The sequence below is a fragment of the Artemia sp. Qi Xiang Cuo genome, chromosome 13 (genome assembly GCF_049724085.1).
Source record: "Artemia sp. Qi Xiang Cuo chromosome 13, ASM4972408v1, whole genome shotgun sequence".
NCBI lineage: Eukaryota > Metazoa > Arthropoda > Branchiopoda > Anostraca > Artemiidae > Artemia > Artemia sp. Qi Xiang Cuo.
The window spans coordinates 68,605,176-68,626,211 of record NC_142806.1 but is presented as its reverse complement, the minus strand read 5'-3'; the positions used below and the strand labels follow the sequence as shown (position 1 = coordinate 68,626,211).

Genomic DNA, 21,036 nt, shown 5'->3' with positions numbered 1-21,036 from the left:
ATATACTGGGTTCAAAACCCGTATGCCTTCCCAAGGCCAGAACATAATTTACACTTTACTGAAAAAATACAAATGAATGTGCATTGTCAGTTTAATATACATATACTTATATTTAGTAATGATAATGTTAATATTATTTGATTTATTAAAGTTATAAAAGTAAAAACATTTATATTTTTTCAGTAAAGTGCAAATTATGTTCTGGCGTAGCGAGAGAGAGACAAAAACACCAACAAACACTCAGAGTCAGACACGCAAACACAGAAATACAGACACATAAACATGCAAACACCCACTCAGGCACACAGGTATAGTGAGAGAGACATGCAAACAGCCACTCAGAAACACAGGCATAGCGAGATAGAGAGAGAGAGAGAGAGAGAGAGAGAGAGAGAGAGAGAGAGAGAGAGAGAGAGAGAGAGAGAGATAGAGAGACGAAAGCACATAAAAACCGACAGAGTCAGACACACAAAAATACTAAGACAGACATGGGAACAATCAAACACCCCCTCAGACACACAGGCACAGTGAGAGAGAGAAAGAGAGATAGAGTTAGAGAGAGAGAAAGAGAGAGAAAGAGACGGAGAGAGAGAGAGAGAGAAAAACACCTACAATATACACAGAGTCAGACCCAAAATCCCACAAAGACAGAAATAGAAACATGCAATTCCCCCTCAGACACGCAGGCATGGTTGGAGAGACAAGCAAAAAACCACTTGGACACGTAAGCATAGTGAGAAAGAGAGAGAGAGAGAGAGAGAGAGATAGAGAGAGAGAGAGAGAGAGAGAGAGAGAGAGAGAGAGAGAGAGAGAGAGAGAGAGAGAGAGAGAGAGGGAGAGAGAGAGAGAGAGAGTGAGAGAAAGAGAGAGAGTGAGAGAGAGAGACAGAGAGAGAGAGATAGAGAGAGAGGGAGAGAAAGACAGAAAGAGAGAGAGAGAGCGAGAGAGAGAGAGAAACATCTACAAACACACAGAGTCAGACACACAGACATATTATTACAGACAGGGTGTGTCTGAGCGGATGTATGCTTTTCTCTCTCACGATGCCTGTGTGTCTGAGAGGGTGTTTACATGTTTCCATGTTTGTCTTTGAGTGCCTTTGTATCTGACTCTATGTGTTAGTAGGTGTTTTTGTTTCTCTCTCTCTCTCACTATGCCTGTGTGTTTGAGTGGCTGTTTGCTTTTCTCTCTCACTATGCCTATGTGTCTGAGCAGGCGTTTGCATGTTTGCGAGTCTGTCTTTGTGTTAGGGTGTCTGACTTTGTGTGTTTCTAAGTGTTTTTTTCTATTTCTCTCTCTTACTATACTTGTTTATCTAATTGGTTGTTTGCTTGTCTATATCAGTATGCCCGTGTGTCTGAGTGGGTGTTTGCATTTTTCCAGGTCTGTCTTTGTATGTTTGTTTGTCTGACTCTGTGGGTTTATAGGAGTTATTTGTCTCGTTCTCTCTCACTATACTTGTGTGTCCGAGTGGCTGTTTGTTTGTCTCTCTTACTATTCCTGTGTGTCTGAGTGGGGTGTTTGCATATTTCTGTGTCTGTCTATGTCTGTTTGTGCGTCTAACTCTGTGTGTTTGTAGGTGTTTCTCTCTCTCTCTCCCCCTATCTCTGTCTCTCTCTCTTTCTCTCTCTCTCTCTCTCTCTCTCTCTCTCTCTCTCTCACTATGCCTGTTCGGCTGAGTGGCTGCTTGCCTATCTCTCTGTTAATTTCCTTACATCACTGGCTTTTTAATAAACATTCTAAACGTTCGATCTGCTAGCTTACCCTAAAATGAATAGAGACATGGGCTCATTGACTGTATCTGTGGGTATACCATTGATGATAGTAGTTAAGCTTATAGGTGCTTTGTTTTTTCATTAATTCATCCTTATAGCCCCATTATTATACTTTCTGCCAATACCATTTTATTTTTATTTTGAATTCACTGTCTATTACCACATTATTTTTACATAGTTTGCCAATTTGGCACATAGACATAATACGCATTATTACACTAGCGCAGCAGTATGCCTTTATTTTCCTCTTTGTTTTGATTTGAATGCTAATACTGGAAAGATGATGATAGTATCTATTAACGGGTAACGTGTTACCAGTACCATAAACAAGAGGTTGACCCTCGTCATTAACTATTACTTTCAGACTTGCAGTATCTTTGAGCACTAGGTTCTCTGTAAATGTCATTCTCGCATGTCCACCATCACCAATGTTGATTTTTTCGATACTCCAAAGGAATTTAACCTTTCACTGTGATGAAAACGCTGGCATAGATTTCCAATATGAACTTCATTACTGCTTATTTCATATTCACAATATCTATCCTTGTATAATGGAACGCAACGATAGCATTATCATGTATACATGCTTTGTTCAAATATTTCAATTTAAATTTTTTAATATGATGTAAGTGTTTATCCTTCCAGTGCACAATCAATATTGATCGAAACACATAGTCAACCATGTACTTTCAATGTCCAACCACAGAGTACTATGGGACGGTCGCATGAAAAAAGTCGAAGTTCAAAAATTCTATTCCAAAAAAGCGTCATTACAAACTTCATGTTTCTAATAGAAAAAATCACAACCAACATATTTATACCATGCTCATTTTGTACTTTTAAATTATCACAGGGGATGTTTTATTGGTATAAGTATATTTAATGTGATTTTAAGACATGAAAAAAAGCTTAAAAAAAATCAGGTAAAAAAGGGGGCACAAAACTTTGGGGGGGGGACTCTGGACCCTGGAGGAGGACTCAAAGCCAATGGAGGGGAGATATGGGGTTTTGGATAGGGATTCAGGGCCCTGCATGGGAATGTGGGCGGCCCAAACTCATGCAAAATCCCGACAATGGAAAACCAATGTGCTCAGGACCATTATATTACAATAACAATACCTGCCCAGTTGTAGTCATAATTAATTATCAGTAGTCAATAATAAATAATCGGCTCTATACCATTAGAGTACAATGAGATCTCATCCAATTGCTTATTAGAATCCATAAAAAATTCGTTTATTAGAAATAATGACGCTTCAACCTCTGTTCTATTGTTGAAAAATATACTTTGCTAACGAAACTCAGATAATAATGGTTCCAAGAATTTTCCTTATCGCCCTGAAGGTTGAGAAAAAGTAATACCAGATGCTCTACAGACTTGATGTCTTCAATAGCAAATTTGGACGTATTCTACTAATATTGACGTTAAGGCTTTGGTTCAATAATAACCCATGGACCGAATACAAAAGTTTAAGAATAACTAGTAGGAAGAGGTGTATTTTTAAACTGATGATCATATATGATGTCCAAACACATAAAATTCAATAAATGCTCCGTTTAACTGCCCCCATGGCCGGTCCAGGTTCAAAATATTCTACGGACTGAATTCAATAACTCAATAAAGACCAGTAGGTTGTAGTGATTTTAAAAGTATGCTTACAAATCGCTAACTAAAGGGGATCTCTTAGATAATGAATTGTATGGAAGAGGGATGTGGTTGTGTTGAAGAATAAAGCGAGAGTCGTAAAGCGTGATTAGGAGGAATGGCTATTTTTGTAAGGGACTCAACGTGCGTTTTTTGTATAGAGAAGTTTGTTTATGTTTATTTATTTCTATTTATTTTAATAAAACACGATTGAATTGAATTGAAAAACTATAAATGTCATTTGATAAATCAAACAGTTCCCATCCACTAAGCATACAATGAAATATATATCGCTTACCTCTTGTTTATTGCAATCCTCATCACAATTCCTTTTATTGGACATGTTGAGAGAAATACTTCAATTCATCTACTGAATTTTAAGCTAGACGGTAATTTTCCTTTATCTGAATATTTGCCCGTGATAATGGGACTACTGGCCGCTTAAAATAATGGCATACTTACAGACAAAAGTTATTACCAAGAATTCCTTATTGTCCTGGAAGTACGATAAGAGCACTTGTATGGTTGGGAGTACAGGCTGCTTAAACAGATTGAAGAGTTTCATTGAGAAAAATTGTTTCTAAAAAAAAATGTTAGATTTCGTAGTGGGACTAGCAACTCCCATAGCACATTTGGATTGGTTGCACTTATATGGCTATAATGGGAATATTGCTCCATAGGAATGGAAGGACATGTGTTCCCTTATTATGATGGGATAAGTGTGTCGCATGAATGATGGGGTATGTGCGTCAGAGGAAGGATTGGCTATGCGTGTCGTAGGAATAATTGTCTATTTGTATCGTAGGACGTATTATAGGGTTATAGAGGATTTAAAAAAAGTGTAAGTACCTGGGATCGAAGGGGGCACTGCCCCGCAGGACATATTAATGCAGTACTACTACCAATAATTAGTTAATTTGCTTTTATTTTATTATCATATTCCCATCGGGGATCTTAATTGAAGAATTTTCAAATGTTACCAGACCTGGTAATTCTTTAATGGTATGCCACAGATCCTTTGTCACAGATCCAAGAGATAATTATATATTCTAATTAACAAGTAATTGTTTCTATTAATTCCCTGTGTAGAGATATAAAGAGAGAAAGCATAGAGAGGGAAAGCATAGCATATATTAAATACGTAACCTAACCTACCCTAGGTACCTTACCCCCCTAAACCCCAAAAACAATCGTTTAAATATTGTAAAATCCATTAAAAACAACGCTTTGCAATCAATTTAGGTCCCTGAAATAGCCATTTGACGGGTTTTGTCGGGTAACTGTACCGTTTCTCGTTTGACATTCCACATACAGTATATAGCGATGCCGGCATATTGCACAAGTACCGACGATTTTTCTTTATTCAAACCTCCAAAATGCGATAAGAGTTATTGTTGAAGTCCGCATGTGTAAGATGGGATTCAGAGTAAACAAATCCTTGAATTTGGAGACATCATCAACAATGTCTCCTTCCCACCTGCCTGGTCAAATAGCAAAATCAAACAATTTTTAAATGATCTGTCAGTCTGATTTCATCTTTTGGTCAGAAAACGTGAGAAATATTCTAGTGAATTTTTAATTGTTTGCTATCTGATTTTTTTTTTTTTATTTTAGTCGCATCTTCAGTCGATCATAGCCACTCGGGACCATATCAGTAAGTTTTTTTTTAAGAATATTAATTTTTTGTGCAATGTATGTCAACCAACAATGTTTACGAAAACAGGGGACGCAGAATTCTTGTTTCTTTCGAAAGCAAACATATTTCATTATATACTTCATTATGTAAATATATTTCATTATATGTTATATTTCATTGTGGTTAAATTTTATTCCTGTTTTTTTATATTTGTGTTTTTTTGTTGTTTTTTGTATTGTTATTTTTTTGTGTTTTATTTGTGTTATATGTGCTATACTGTTTTATTTGTCATTATGTGTTATAAATATATTTCATTATGTTTTATATTTCATTATGGTTATATTTCATTAGGTAAATACTTCACGCGTATACCTTTTTATGGTCGTAGTAAGAACTGCGACACAGTACAGAGCGGTCCGTAACCTATAGAAACCTAAGGGTTTAAAGCCCTTTTTTTTTAAAAAGGGCTTTTTAGCAAGAAAACTTGGCCTTGAAAAGCGATTAATTAATGGCAAGACTTAAATAACGAATATGAAGTTATATATAACAAAGCCGTTAATAACTTTTATTCTGTTTAATCATAAGGCTTAGACTAACGCTAATGCAAAAAAAAGTAAATGTTAAAAAAGAGCTGATACCCCTTAAAAATGGCTCCAGATCAGAATTAAAAAAGAAATTATTATACTAATATTAATCAAGAGTTGTATTTAAAATGATAAAATTGTCTAAAATGAAGATAAGTGCCATTGCTGTAAGCAGTATGATTTCCCCGTTGTTCACATGTTGTATTTGTTATTTGTAAGTATACAAACATTTTTTTAAGGGTAAGGGGGTTTTCTGCAGGAGGGAGTGGGAGCTTTTTCCACAAGAAAAAGGTTTCTTTGGGGAATCAGTTTACGGGGATAAACTTCCCATGGGAAATTTTACACAGGGGACATTTGCGAAATACGAAATTATTTTGTCTTACTTACTCCTTGGCGACTAAATTTGCTTCTGGAGTTGTTCTGGGGGAAATTTTTTTCGAAGTTGAAATTGTCTGGGGTATAGTTTACGCAGAGAGGTTTTTCTCCTGATAAATTCTCCGCTTGGGAATTCCCGGTAGGGGTATTCCTGGGAGGTATAACTTAAAACCCTTGCCTAGAGTGTTGTGGGGGAGTGCCCTCCTCAAAAAAATAATTTCTGTCTGAAAATCAATTACGCTGAACAAAATGGCTATCTCAAAATTTTGATTGGATGTCTTTGGGGTAATGATGGGTGTAGGGGGGGGGATAGTTGCCCTCCAATCACTTTCGACTATTAAAAAGGGTACTAGCCCTTTGAATTTTCAATCAAATGAGTTTTTTTGTAGTTTCTACGACAACGCCTTCTATAAAAACCTTATATGCCCCAGGGCATAGCTTAAAACCCTTACGCTAATGGTTGTGGGGAGTGTCCTCCTCAAAAACATATTTTCTATCTTGAAATCAACTACACTGAACAAAAGGGCTATCTCAAAATTTTGATTGAATGTGTTTGGGGGAATGATGGGCGTGGGGGGACTAGTTACCATCCAATCATCTTTGACTATTAAAAAGGGCACTGAACCTTTCAATTTCTAATCGAATGAGCCTTTTTTGAAGTTTCTACGACAACGCCTTCTTTAATAACCTTATATGCCCCCAGGTCATAACTTAAAACCCTTGCCCTGAGGGCTGTGGGGGATTTTCCTCCTCAAAAACATATTTTCTATCTGAAAATCAAATACGCTGAACAAAATGGCTATCTCAAAATTTTGATTGGTTGTGTTTGGGGGAAGGATGGGCGTGAGGGGGCTAGTTGCCCTCCAATCATTTTCGACTGTTAAAAAGGGCACTAGAACTGTCAATTTCCAATCGAATGAGCCCCCTTTGAAGTTTCTTCAACGACCCCTTCCATATGAAGTGACTCTGGGAAAAAAAATAAAACATTGGAGCCTTATGGCCTTTACTATAGGTAACGCTACAGCGTTGCCTCTGATACTCTAAACTTTTGAAGTTGTTTCAATTGAAGCAGTAGTTTGAGTAGTTTTGTCGCAGTAGTAGTAGTAGTAGTATTAGCAAAAGTTGCAGTGATAGTGGTGTTAGTAGTCGCACGCACATATTACCTTTTAGTCAATCGATCATAGACATTTGACCTTTGTAATTGATCCCTTTAAGCATCCTCTGAAATTTCCAACTTAATACCAAAATCCGTTCTTGAGATACTCACTCTTGACAATCTACATAAGCCTATACATAGTAAATTTTGATTGAATTCAAATTCTACCTCATTATTTTGTCAAATGTTTACTTTCATACGCATAATCTTAATTGTACTAGTATCATAAAACTAGTAATAGCAGTAGGAACAGTAGTAGAAGAAATAGGGTTGTATTATTAGTAGTAGTATCTGTAGCAACAGCAGTATTATTAGCAGCAGTAGCAGGTAAATGTTGCCTTTTACTCAGTTGAATATCCCACTCAGGATGCCCAGATGTTTCATCTTGATACAGTAAGTAGTTCCAAAAATATTACTGAATCGCTTGTATCAGCAATCAGTACGCATAAAATAAATTAGGTTAGGTTAGGTTATTGCTTGGTGTTGGGCATTCAAAAAGATGTAAAGTAAAGTTGTGGGGGAAAAGGATGGGAACTTCAACTTGTAAAATGGGTTTAGGACGGTCACTAAGAAAGGAACTTGTTCTGAAATGCATTTGAAAAGTATTGCCTGGTGTTGGGGGCATTCAAAAAGCTGTAAAGTAAAGTTGTGGTTGAAAAGGATGGTTACTTCAATTTGTAAAATGGGTTTAGGAGGGACATTAAGAAAAGAACTTGTTCTGAAATGCCTTTTGAAAAAAATTGCTTGGTGTTGGAGCATTCAAAAGACTGTAAAGTAAAGTTGTGGGTGAAAAGGATGGGTACTTCAACTTGTAAAATGGGTTTAGGATGGACATTAAGACTTGACTTGACTTGACTTGCTTTATTTACTACTAATTACAAAATAAACTATATACAAGCAACCGCCCGGGGAAGGCTCAAAAAGCCTGATGAAAGACGGCTGCAATCCTCTAATTCTCAACCTCTCAAAATTCTAATTCTCAAAAAAAAAAAAAGACCTGAAAAAAGACCTGAACACTCACTCTAAATTTAAAAAATAATACCAAAAAATATTAATAAAAGAAAAAAAAATTAAGACATTAATGATTACAATAATAATAAATTACCTCCCCTCTCCCAATAAATGTTTTTTTATTTTTACTTTAAACGACCGAATGTGTTCAGCTTCCCGAACGCCAACTGGGATATCATTCCAAATAGCCGGAGCCAAATACCGAATCCCGAAACCTGCACGTGTGGTGTCTCGATACTCAACCGTAAAATTTTCCGCCTCTCTAGTCGAATACCTGTGGAGTGAACTATTTACGCGAAAAAAATTTGTAAAAACTGGAGGACATACATCATTCCAACTTGTTCAGAAAATAACTTGTTATGAAAAGATATAATAAAGCCATAAAAAATTATTAAAAAATCGTGGCTCAGGGGGCTCTGTTGGGTGCCGGGGGACTTTTGTAAGCCGCGGGAGTCCTTTGAGGTTGGGATGGGGGATCATAACCCGTTGCGAATGGGGTAGAGGGACTCACGACACTGTTCAAATGGAACTTGTGTATTATAATGACCACAGAGTTTCACCCTCAAATTCTCTTCTAAAACCTCTTCCAAAATCATCTTTTAAAATGTCTAACTGTTTTGCCGAAATAATTCCCTAAAATTTCTAAAACGGTTTCGCCCAAATAACCCCTAAACGTAATTTCTGCGTGTTCCTTTTGTTTTGTGCATCCCTGCGCTGTCACATTTCAATTACTAAGAAACCCTTTCGTGAATCAGTAATTCCCCTTAGATACAACAAATTAATTCCCCTTTCTTGACAAATCAATCAGCCATGACATAATCTGTCAGACATTAAAAAACTTCACTCCGGAAACAATTCTACTGGTCGAACTCCAAAGATATTAATAAACTTTGCCCCGGAAACAATTCTCTTGGAAACACGTGATCTAGCTGTTTCCTATTCCTGGAAACTCTTAATATTCGCCTCGAGCGTGCACTTGGCCAAAACAACAACAATAACAACAAATACTGTTTCCTATTTCTGGATCGTAACATTCGCACCGAGCATGCACTTGACCAAAACAACAACAACAACAAATAAATCGACCCGTGAAACTTAGGTCATTGACCCACTTTGATTAACCACGTGTTCTCCCTAGGGACTCTATGCCCATATATGGTGCCCCGTCACGAGTCGGACCCCCCTTTCTACTCAAGTAGCACTATACAGTCTTTGAATGGCCACTATAAGGGAATTGGTGGGTGTCAAAGCATTATAAATTTTATTCTCCTTTCAAAATTAAAATAATTTAAAATTACAGTTCACAGCTTTTTACATGAAGCTTCTAAAATAATCGAAATCATGATTAAGATCAAGAAGAACCAACAGACATCAAGGTATTAAGTCATTATAATTTCAACTTTAGATACTAGATAGACATGATATACCAAAATGCATAGTAAACAAGAAAATACCATATGATATAGTATATGTGTGTTGCGCAGCTGAATTTGCATTGGAATTTTTTTCCAAGTATTGTAAATTTGTGTTTTAGCAAAACAGTCCTTATATCGAGCGTGATATTTCTATTTCACATAGTATAAAAAAAAAACACCAAAAAATACATCATAATCAAGACCATAAGGACTTATAGGTTATGAGGGAGACGGAAGGATACAAGGGAGTAGGGAGTATAAGGGCTGTAGAAGGGTGGGAGAGGTTGACACCCAAATTCACATAGTTACTGGACCTGTGCTGAACAAAATGGCCATCTCAGAATTTTTATTAGATGTGTTTTGGGAATTGATGGGCGTGTGAGGGGTTGGCTGCCCTCCAATTAATATTGATGTAAAAAACGGTACTATAACTTTCAATTTTCAATCCAATCAATTTCAATTTTCAGATATTGTTGATACACCCATTTGACAATATGTAAGTAAACAGTACGTTTAGATTCAGTTCAACTTTCCACTCAAGATTTCCTCAAATTTTCACTTTGATACCGTCAACTCTGGTAGAACTCAATACAGAAGCAGCAATTTTAGTGGTATTAGTGATAATAGTTTTATTATTTGTAATAGTAGCAGCAGCAGTAGAAGTAGTAACGTGCAAATTTTTTTTTTTTTTGTAAATTGATCATCCCCCTTACTATTTCCTGGAAATTCCAAATTAATGCCCTCAGTTATTCCTGAGTTACACCTTTTTGACCACCCATATGTACATACCGTAACGTGTTTTGATTTAGTTCAACATTCTCCTCAAAATTTTCCGAAAGATTCATCTGAATGCCTTTCGTATTTTTTTACATTAAAGGTCAAACGTGCCAATCTTTCTCAATGATTAATACTAAATGAAAAAATGGGCAAATTGCATAGCTTACAGCCTATGCCCCGAGTGCTCTGGTCGGTGTATAAACCAAAAGACATAGTTACTATGCTTTTCAACTGTGCTGAACAAAATGACTATCTCAGAATTTTGATTGGATTTGTTTGGGAAATTGATTAGCGAGAGAGAGGAAGGGGTGGTTGCACTCTTATTGCTTTTGACTCTTAAAAAAGACACTTAGAAAAGGAACTAGAACTTTAAATTTCCAATCGATTTAGCCCCCTTCAAAATTTATACGACCAAAAATTCTGCGAGAACCCTCCAGTATGTTAACAACAGATAACTTGTATACGTCACAGCAAATGCCTCAGGGGCTGGGGGGATTCGTCAACCCCTGTATTATAGTTATTTGAGTTTTGATCTTTTTGAACAAATTGGCGCTATCTCAAAATTTTTATCAGATACATATGGGGGAAGAAGGTGTCAGAGGTGGCTTTTACCCTGTGATGACTTTTAACACTCAAAAAGGGCACTATAACTTTGATTTCTAATCAAATGAGCCCCTCCAGAATTTAAATAATCACTTTTTCCATAAAAATCTTATATATTAATATGGGCAACTAGTATAACTTATTGCCATTACCCCAAGAGCTGAGGGAGGCAGGAATTATCAACCCTCGAACCATAGTTGTTTCACTCTCCGACTTTTTTGAACTAAATGGCTATGTCAACATTTTGATCAGAAACATTTGGGAGAAAAGGGTGATATAGGCAGCTGGTTGCCCTCTGACACTTTTGACTCATTAAAAGGGAACTAGGGTTTTCCATTTCAAATTGATTGAGTCTCCTTGGAACTTTATACGACCACCACGATCATGAATGCCTTGTATGTTAACAATGCGCAACTTGCATAGGTTACAAACCTCGCCCTGCGGGCTGTGTTTTTTTCTTACCTCAAAATACAAAGCTGATTGACCTTTGGACTATTTTGAACTAAATGACAGTCTCAAAATTTTGACCATGCCCGTTTGGGAAAAAAGTCTTGGGGAAGGGGTGGGTAGTTGCTTCCGACCACTTTTAACTCTTAGAAAGGACACTAGAACTTCCGATTTACAACTGAATGGGCCACTTTCGAGGTTTACACAACAACACGTTCCAGTAAGATCTTCTGTGTTAGTAATGGGTAACAAGCATTACTTAAATCCCTTTCTCTGAGGGCTATGGGAGAGGGTTGCAATCCCAAAAGAAATTATTACGGTATCTTAAAATTATGTCTTAAAAAACTATGGTTATTATTAAATTTTGTTTTGATGCTTTTAGGGAAATAATGGGCATGGTTGAAGGGGGCTTTTTGCCCTCCAATCAGTTTTGACTTTTAAAAATGGCACTGGAACCTCTGTAAATGCCACTAGACTTCCAATCAAATGAGCCCATTCCAAAGTTTATACGAGCACCCCTTCCCTAAGAACATTTTATCTAAACAATTGGTAACTAGCATAGATTATAGCCCTTTCTCTGTGGGCTCTGGAGGGATGTGCTCCACCCTGCATCCCCCAACCCCTCAAAGGCATAATTAACGGATATTTCAACTATGCTGAACAGAATAAATATTTCAAAATATTGATTGGATATTTTTGGTAAATAGTGGGTTTTTGGGATGGGGAGCTGTTTCCCTCCCACTCCTTTTGACTATTAAAAAGGGCGCTAGAACTTTCAAATTCCAATCGAGTTCCTTTTGAAGTTTCTACGACAACCAATTTTGTACCAAGTGCCTCGGTACTCAGAAGAAAAACACACAGAAAAGGAACACAATGTGCCCACTTTGCTCTTTAGTGAGGGAGTGATGCCTATGATAAAAATTAAATAAAAAAAACAAGTTTATTTTAATTGAAAGTAAGGAACTACGTTAAAACTTGAAACGAAAAGAAATTATTCCGTATATGAAAGGGGCTGTCCCCTCTTCAACGCCTCGCTCTTTACGCTCAAGTTTTTTATTGTTTTAAAAAACAGAGTTGTGAGAAAGAATCAAACTTTAGCGTTAAGAGCGAGGATTTGAGGAGGGGTTAGCCCCTTTCATTTATGGAATAATTTCTGTTATTTTTAAGTTTTAATGTCGCCCCTTACTTTCAGTTAAAAAAAACCTGTTTTTTTATTTAATTTCTGAACGTTTTTGAATTAATACAGGTTTTGATTTTGGCTCACCGTACATGAATAATTAAAACGAAATTTGTATATAATTTTTTTTTTTTTTTTGCTAAAGGGCTTTCTCGAAAGTTGTTTAATTTTATTTACTAACGTTTTTATTAGTAATAAATATACGTAAATTACGAATTAAATTAAGTGACGAACTTCTATATTCGTATATTTTTATTACGTATATTAGGGGGTTCGCTCCCTAGTCCATACCTCGCCCTTTACGCTAAAGTTCGAATTTTTTTCCAATTATTTAAGAATGACCCTTTAATCACAAAGGTTTTTAATTAGAATAAATAGCTCTTATGAAAGTACTAAAAAAAAACTTAGTGTAAAGAGCAATGTATTGACTAGGGGGCAAACCCAATCATATATGTAATAGTTTCTGTTCGTTTTAAGCTTTGATGTCGAAAAGTTTTTAGTTGAAATTTTTTTCAGTTGAAAACTTGCTTTTTTATTTAATTTCTGATCGTTTTTTAAATAATGCTGGGAAATCCGGCACCCCCTTGACTTCAATTTCCTTTCCCTTATTAAAACTTCCTCAATGGAAGGATCCTCCCACGTAACCCCCCCCCCTCCCCCCACTACCAGAAAAAATTCCCCCTGAAAACGTATGTACACTTTCCAATAACCAATACTATATGTAAACATTGGGCAAAGTTCATAACTTGCAGCCTTTCCCCTGGGGACTTTGGGGAACTAAGTAATCCTCCACATAGCTGTTATGTTTTTTGACCATGCTGAACAAAATGGCTATCTCAAAATTTGTATCGTGCGACTTTGGGAAAAAATGAGCTTGGGAGGGGGCCTAGTTGCACTCCATTTATTGGTCACTTATAAGGGGCACTAGAACTTGTAATTTCCGTTTGAATGAGCCCTCTCGCAATATTGGAGGACCACTGGGTCGATACGATCACCCCTGAGAAAAAGAAAGAAAAACAACTTTTAAGAAAAAAAATTTAAGGGGTGTTTCCCCCTTTTTCGAAAATAAGGCAAATTTTCTCAGGCGCGTAACTTTTGTTGGGTATTACTAATCTTGATCAAACTTATATATTTGAAATCAGCATAAAAATCTAATTTTTTTTTATGTATCTATTGGTATCCGTTTTTTACAGTTTCGGTTACTATTGAGTCGGGTTTCTCCTTATTTACAGTTCGTTATCACGAACTATTTGATAAACTGTTTCTTAATTATGTTTTACTAAAGTTAAGTAATTGCCAAGATTGCTTGAGGTATATGTCTTGCAGTTCATTGTTTTCCCTGCTATAATAATAGTTTAAAGAAATAAATGTTTAGTAATTATTTAAAGGTAAACAGTTAACAAATAAGAAACGAAAGAGTGAAAAATGAAAATAAATGCTGAATTCAATGCTAGTTGAAAATCATCTTTGGATAAATACAGGTTCTATTCCGAATTTTATTCCTCAATAACTACAAAACAATTACTTTTCTTCTTATTTATTATAAAATCAATATTCTTCTGTGTATTAATAGGGATGGGTGGGGGTATTAAAAAACCGCGGGTTCAATTCAAGTTGAAATCTGTTATAAGAATTTCTTTATGGCCATTTAGTACAGGAAAATGAGCTCCAAAAAGAGGTCGACCCGAAACAAATTGCAACAGAAATGATTTTTACACCATCTTGTAGAGAAAAAAAAACTGAACAACATATCCATTTTCTCAGAGTCTGAGTCGAAGCAAAATAACCGTTTTTTGGCTTTTAGTGTTATTTTTTTCCGTTATTCGAATAAAAATCGTAATTTTCGTGGATATCGGTTTTTCTTGAACTGAAGTATGATTCTAACCCAAAATAACATGGCGAGACCGAAAACGAAGTCGGATTTAGCGTAAGAAGCACTATACAAAAAGTAACTGTATTTTTTCGCCTAAAAAATCAAATTTTCGTTGTAGCCCGATTTCTTGAATGGAATTGTGGTTCTGAAGTAGAATCACGACCTGAGACCGAAAGTAGAATCAAATAGGTTGTTCACTGAACCAGAAAAAAAATCTTAATCATTAAAGAATGATCTACATCTTTTTAGAAAATAATTAGGGAAAGTGAATTAGAAACCGAACTGGTTTTCAGTGGTCAGTATCGTAAATCACACTTAAAACACTTTTCGTATACTATTTAGGGTCAACCCATGACGTCTAATCTTCACAGTCTATTAAATAGAATCAATCTTATAGAAAATACAAAATAGAGAATCAGAGTCCGACTAGTTTCGTAACTTCTTCATTTGGAATTGATTAACTACTAGGGTCTCTTCATCATTGTTGCTGTCGATTTTCGGGGAGTTGGAACACATTGTTCTCTTGCAGGTTCTGCATGCTGAAGTACAAATTAAGCCGTTTTTAAAGCAGCTACACCTCGCTGAACTACACTGTACACGACAGGAGCACTTCACGATCTTTAGGAGCATACGCAGGGCTGGTGGGTGGTCAGTTTTTAATGGGTACAAGAAGTCATCTTTATTCTTCCATCCCCAGTCCTCGGCTTTCAGTTCCAGATCCGGCTCCCCGGTCAATACCTTAAATTTATAAAAAAAAAACTCTATAGATATGACACTTGGCTGCATCAGGAGTTGTTGGCAGATATTCTGGGTGAACAAAAGAGTTTTCCGTTGTCACTTTCTTTTCAAAAACTTCTCTGCGGAATTTGTTCAAGTTCCCTCCTTTCGACGAACCGTATATGATCAGCAGGGCGTCTTCACCAGCGGTCTTGATTTCCTCCTTCGAAGTGGAATTCTGCATGAACACTGCAGCTGATGTTCGGAAATCATGGTCTTCTATCAGCCTCTTGAGTGCAAGACCGTTTCCCACACCGTGGATTCGCGAAGTAGAGTCACAGCCTAACAGGGCGTGAGCAAAAAGGATCAGATGACAAGTATCTTGTCCCAGCTTCTCTTTCAGGGTGTGTATGTCCCATATTCGGGGAGCTTTATTCGACTTTGGCTCAGATGCGAAGAATAGTTTGTTGCTTGACAAGTCACAGTGGTAGCATAAGAGAACCAATAGATCGGTGTCGTCCCCAACTACAGCAGTGTCGTGATACCGTGAAGAGGCAACAGCAGCTTCCACAATCGTCACCTGATGCCTGGGAGACAGAGACACCCTTTGCACGGAGATGACCAGCCAAAGCGCAGATAAACCTGGCTTTGTTTTTCTTGCAAGATAAGAACTCTTCTTTCTTCACCTTGAGCTGCATATCTGCTGTGAAGAAGATCTCACGGCCAACTGTACGACTCCTCTGCGAGTGAGCCATATCTTTTATGGAAGCCCCACCATCGTAGCCGTCGAAAACGATAGTGGCAGAAGGATACTTTCCAGTCACGTAAGTTGCATAGTGGTCTAGAATCTCCAGGTATCTTTCATTTTTTGTCCATGGAATCCTGTGCAGCGGAGCTCCTCCGTCTCGGATATATCGAGTGCCTTCGAGGCGGGGAAATGAATTCAACTCAAGGTTGCACGCCTGGGCTATGGCCTTCGCAAGTTCTGGTTTGTTCGCAGTCCGGAGCATGCAGGAGTTGTCAAAAAGTGATGCTGGGTAGGAACACAGTTCGTGATGAAAGTACTCAGTTTCCGTAAGATTGATCCTTTTCGCGATTATGATAAACCTCTGAAAAAGAAGAGTCGGGTCTATTCGTTTTCAGTCTCCGCTTTGACTTTGCTTGGTGGTCATCTGGATTTCCAGTTTTTTTCGTCGAAACACAAATTCAGAGACCCGCTGTCCAGACAAGGCGTCAATGACTTTTAGGCCAACATCTTTGGCAAAATCAACGTTGGCAGACTGATAGGCAGTTAGACCATTTGCTATGCTTCTTAACTGAACATCTCCCTCCAATGGTGAACCCCTTTCCAGAAACTCGATAATCGTCTGCGTATCTTTGCAGTCTCTCAGTTGCATCGGCTCTGACATCTCCTTGTGCTGATCGCTTGTAACGTACAGAATTTGTGAGATACGTTCCATCAGAAGGCTTACTGTAGAGCAGACTGGTCGTGACAAAACCCATAAGGACCTCTGAGCCTCTGTCATGCTGCTGCCGTTGGTAAGGCCACCAGAGGTTTTAAGAGAGCGCATAAGCTCCTGTTCAATGACAAGATCTGTGGAGAGTCCAGCCCAGAATCTATCAGATCGTCTTACTACATGCATGCCACTCTGGAAAGCCTGGTAGACCGTAGGATGGGTATCTTGGAGCTTGTCTATTCGCTGGAGGTAAAGATGGCATGATTTCGTATAGTGGTTGTGTCCTGCAGCCGTCAGGTAAGGTAATTTGTCTGAGGTAGACTTCAAATGGAGCTCCCATGACCCAGTTCGTTCTCCTTTTACAAAGTTTCGTAGAATCGCAACCATGTCCAAATACTGGAACCAAAGCTTTCATGTTCGACACTGGAGCAGTTCTTTTCCCTTGCTGATGATGAATTCTTGTATTTTTTCTAAGGAAGGATTGCCTTCTGCAACCTCAGCAACTACTTCCTTATTCATCAGTTTCTCGTATAGGTTTCTGAGTTCCACAGTTTCTTCGGATTGTAGTCTTGGCTCATCAACACTAGCTTGGTTGTCGGCAAAAACCTCAGAAAGCAGAATGGCGTGTAGCGCAGCGTCAATAAGTAAATGTCCACGTACTACTCTAGTGATCGCTTTTCCGCTGAGAAGGTGGGGAACAGTATTGGGCGCATACACGTGTTCAAGAATCTCTCTGAGTCCATACCCATCCATGATGTAACCCATTGCTCCAAGAAAACTCATCATGGTATGGAATCCGCCAATTTTCAGGATGACTTGAAAGTGCACGTCCTGGTGAAGCCGCTTCGACCATTTTCATGGCTTTCCACCACAAGGGTTGGTCAAAGGTTACGACGGGAGTAAATTGGGAGGACTTCGTCTAATTAATTTCTCAGTCAAATCTTGGGAATAAACTTTGAAATCATTAAAACACCGAGTGATGAATGTGACGATTTTCATTTTTATTGCATTACGTAGCCTTCGAAGTGTCTTATACTAGTGCCTAGCTCAGGTATTTTTACGAACAACCGATCATTTGTTGAATAACAAGTGCCGATTGATTGTCTTTACAAAAATTATCGCAACGCATATTGATGATAGTGAAACTTTTTGTTTTGCACCAGACACCCAATCTGACTTCATTTTCTGTCTCAGCTTGTCATTCTGCATCAGAATCATACTTCATTTCAAGAAAAACGGTCGGATACTAAAATTACATTTTTTTTTCGGAAAACGTAAAAAAAAATCGCATTAAAAGCCAAAAAACGGTTATTTTGCGTCGACTCAGAATATGCGAAAATGGATATGTTGTTCAGTTTTTTTTTCGCTACAAGATGGTGTAAGAATCATTTCTGTTGCAATTTGTTTCGGGTCAAACCTCCATTTGCCTGTACTAATTGTGAATTTCACTAAAAATAAATTTTGTAATTTTTTTTCAAATAGCTAAATTATCATAGGGTTAAGTGAGTTATATCGATACTATCCCCTGCAAATGGTATTGAAGACAATGGACGCTTTTTCAACTAATATTTTTTGAATACAAATTTGATCTTTTTTAGCAATTTCCTGGACCGCCTAAAATTCTCAAAAAGCCATGGATATTCAAAACTTGAAGTCGATAATGATGACAAAGGATTCTTAATCTGCGCAACCTGCAACGCTGCTGTTACCCTTTTTGTTAATAGTATGGAGAATGTGAGTGAAAACAAGCTTGGTTTAAATAGTTAGAGGTTATAGCTCTGATTATGCGCGAATAACTATGGAAAAAACATTAACCAATTTAAAAAAAACCTCCTCAGATCTTACAAAAAGTGGGACATTTGTACATGAAAATAGTATTTGGAAGAGCGTGTTTGCTTTTACTATTAATTGTCCTTAGATTGTCTTAGATTGCCTCTCTGAGTTTACCTATTAGATTGTCCTTAAAATGGTAGGTAGAAAATGGTGTGCCGATACTGTTGACAGTCTCAGTCTTGTTCATCATTAAAGGAATTAAAAAAAAGAAGAATATATAATAGAAAATATTCCATTTAAAAACCATAAACTAAGTTTTCTATGTAAATGTCTATCAGAGGCCAGATTGTAATCTTCAATGGAAGGGATAGTCGTATAAACTTTGGTGGGAGCCATTTCAATTGACAATAAGAAGTTCAAGTGCCCTTTTTAGGAGTCAAAGGTGATGAGTACCCCCGTCCTCTTTTTCCAAAATGCATCTGATCAAAATTTTTAGATGGCCATAATGTTCAAAATTGGCCAAAGACCAGATCACGAAAACTCAGGGGCTAACACAGCCCCCCCCCCCCCCCTTAGAGCCCAAAGGGAAGGGTTTCAAGCTATGCCTTAGGGGCATATAAGGTTTTTATGGAACGGATGGTGGTTTAAGCTTTGGAGGAGGCTTATTTGATTTGATATTGAAAGTTCTATTTCCTTTTGTAATTTTTAAAATTGATCAGAGGCAACTAACCCCCCTCCCCTCCTCCACCTCTTTTCCCCAAATGCTTCTGATAAAAATTTTCAGATAGCCATATTGTTTAAAATAGTCCAAGTATTACATAACAATGCCTCTGGAGCTGACAGAGCCCCCAAGAGATTGGGGGCATATAATATTTTATAGAAGGCGTGGTCGTATAAACCTTGGAAGAGGCTAATTTGATTGGAAATTGAAATTTCTAGTTCCCGTTTTAAAAACCAAAAATAATCAGAGGTTAAGTAGATCCCCCAAGCCCTCTTTTCTCCAGATGCTGCTGATCGAAATTAGAGATAGTCATTTTGTTCAAAATTGTCCTAAGATCATATAACAATGCCTCTAGGGCTGAAAAGGCCCTGCAGAACCCAGGGCATGGGTTGTAAGTTGTAACCCGGGGTCTATGAGGTTTTAATAGAAGGGGTAGTTTTATGAACTTTGATGGAGGCTCATTTGATTGAAAATTGAAAGCTTAAGTTCCCTTTCTAAGAGTCAAAGGTGATTGGAGGGCAACAAACCCCCCCCCCCCAAGCCATCGTTTTCCTAAATGTATCTGATCAAAATTTCAAGACAGCAATTTTGTTCCAAATGGTCCAAAGATCATATAACAATGCCTCCAGGGTTGACAAAGCCCCCTAAAACCCGGGGGAAAGGGTTTTAAGTTGTGCCCCGGGATATGCATGGTTTTTATTGAAGGGGTGGGTGGATAAACTTTGGAGAAGGATAATGCATCTGATCAAAATTTTGAGACATCCATTTTGTTCAAAATAGTCCAAAGATCATATAAAGATTTCTTTGGGGTTGAACCCCCCCCCCCCCCAAGCCTAGACAAGGGTTGAAAGCTATGCCCTAAGGGTAAATAGGATTCTTATGGAGGAGGTGGCCACATAATATTTGAAGGAGGCTCATTTGACTGGAAATTTAAAGTTTTAGTTTTTTTTTACGAATCAAAAGTCATCGGAAGGCGACTAGCCCCCCCCCCGTTCTGGCATTATTTCCCCAAATGTATTTGATCAAAAATTTGACACAACCATTTTTTTCAAAATGCCCTATAGTTCTTATATGCCCTTTTAATACCTGCATGCATATAGGTCTTTCGCTGAATTGAAACTTCTCCTAAACCTTCTCTAAAAGTTTCAACTTAATGCCATTAGTATCCTTAGTTACAGTAACCGTAGAAACAGCATTAAATAAATACACACAGTATCTTTTGGGCAGCTCAAAATTCAAAACCTATGATGGTATGAAGGTGAAATTTTCCGAGGATTTTGCTAATTTTTTGTTTAATGGAGTTCTTTACTTTTCTTTGAAAAACTGATTTTGTGGAAAAAGTTTTTTTTAATTAATTTCTGTTCGTTTTATATTGACATAGTCTTTTCAGAGAAAAAGTAAATAATACTTTAAATCTTTTCGTTTTTTTAAAGATTTATAGTTTGGCCTGCTATTTGTATGCTGGAAAAAAATTTTCAGCAATTTTTAACAACATACGCCCTCTTAAAAATCTGGACACAAATAGAAGTGTTTAATTTAGTTTCATACCTCGTCTAGTTGACCTGAAATGGAAAACTTGATACCTTTCGCAAAAAAAAAATCTGTTTACTTTCTTTGATAGCTTGGGTAAACTTGCGCTATTTTTATTTGGTTAAATTTTAAGAGCAGTAGTAGCCCCAAAAGTTTGATCTAATCTTATGGAAACATTTAGTTTCTAAACATAAAGTCAAATAGGAGGGTGGGCGTGGGAGGGGGATTAGTTTTCCTCTAATCATTTTCGACTATTAAAAAGGGCATCAGCCCTTTCGATTTCCAATTGAATGAGCCCTTTTTGAGTTTTTACGACAACACTTCCTATAAACAGCTTATATGCCCCCAACGCATAAATTACAAC

At 37.3% G+C, this 21,036-nt stretch overlaps 1 protein-coding gene across 2 annotated transcripts in view; it reads left to right on the top strand.

Annotated features, from left to right (window-relative positions):
* LOC148945587 (sphingomyelin phosphodiesterase-like) overlaps nt 1–21,036 on the top strand; it is a 262,974-nt gene that overhangs the window by 51,519 nt on the left and 190,419 nt on the right. For both annotated transcript variants that reach the window (XM_089098599.1, XM_089098600.1), the window contains exons 2-3: nt 5,035–5,074; nt 18,247–18,382. In XM_089098599.1, coding sequence (XP_088954725.1) covers nt 5,035–5,074; nt 18,247–18,382 — 176 coding nt within the window. The remainder of the gene's footprint in view (nt 1–5,034; nt 5,075–18,246; nt 18,383–21,036) is intronic.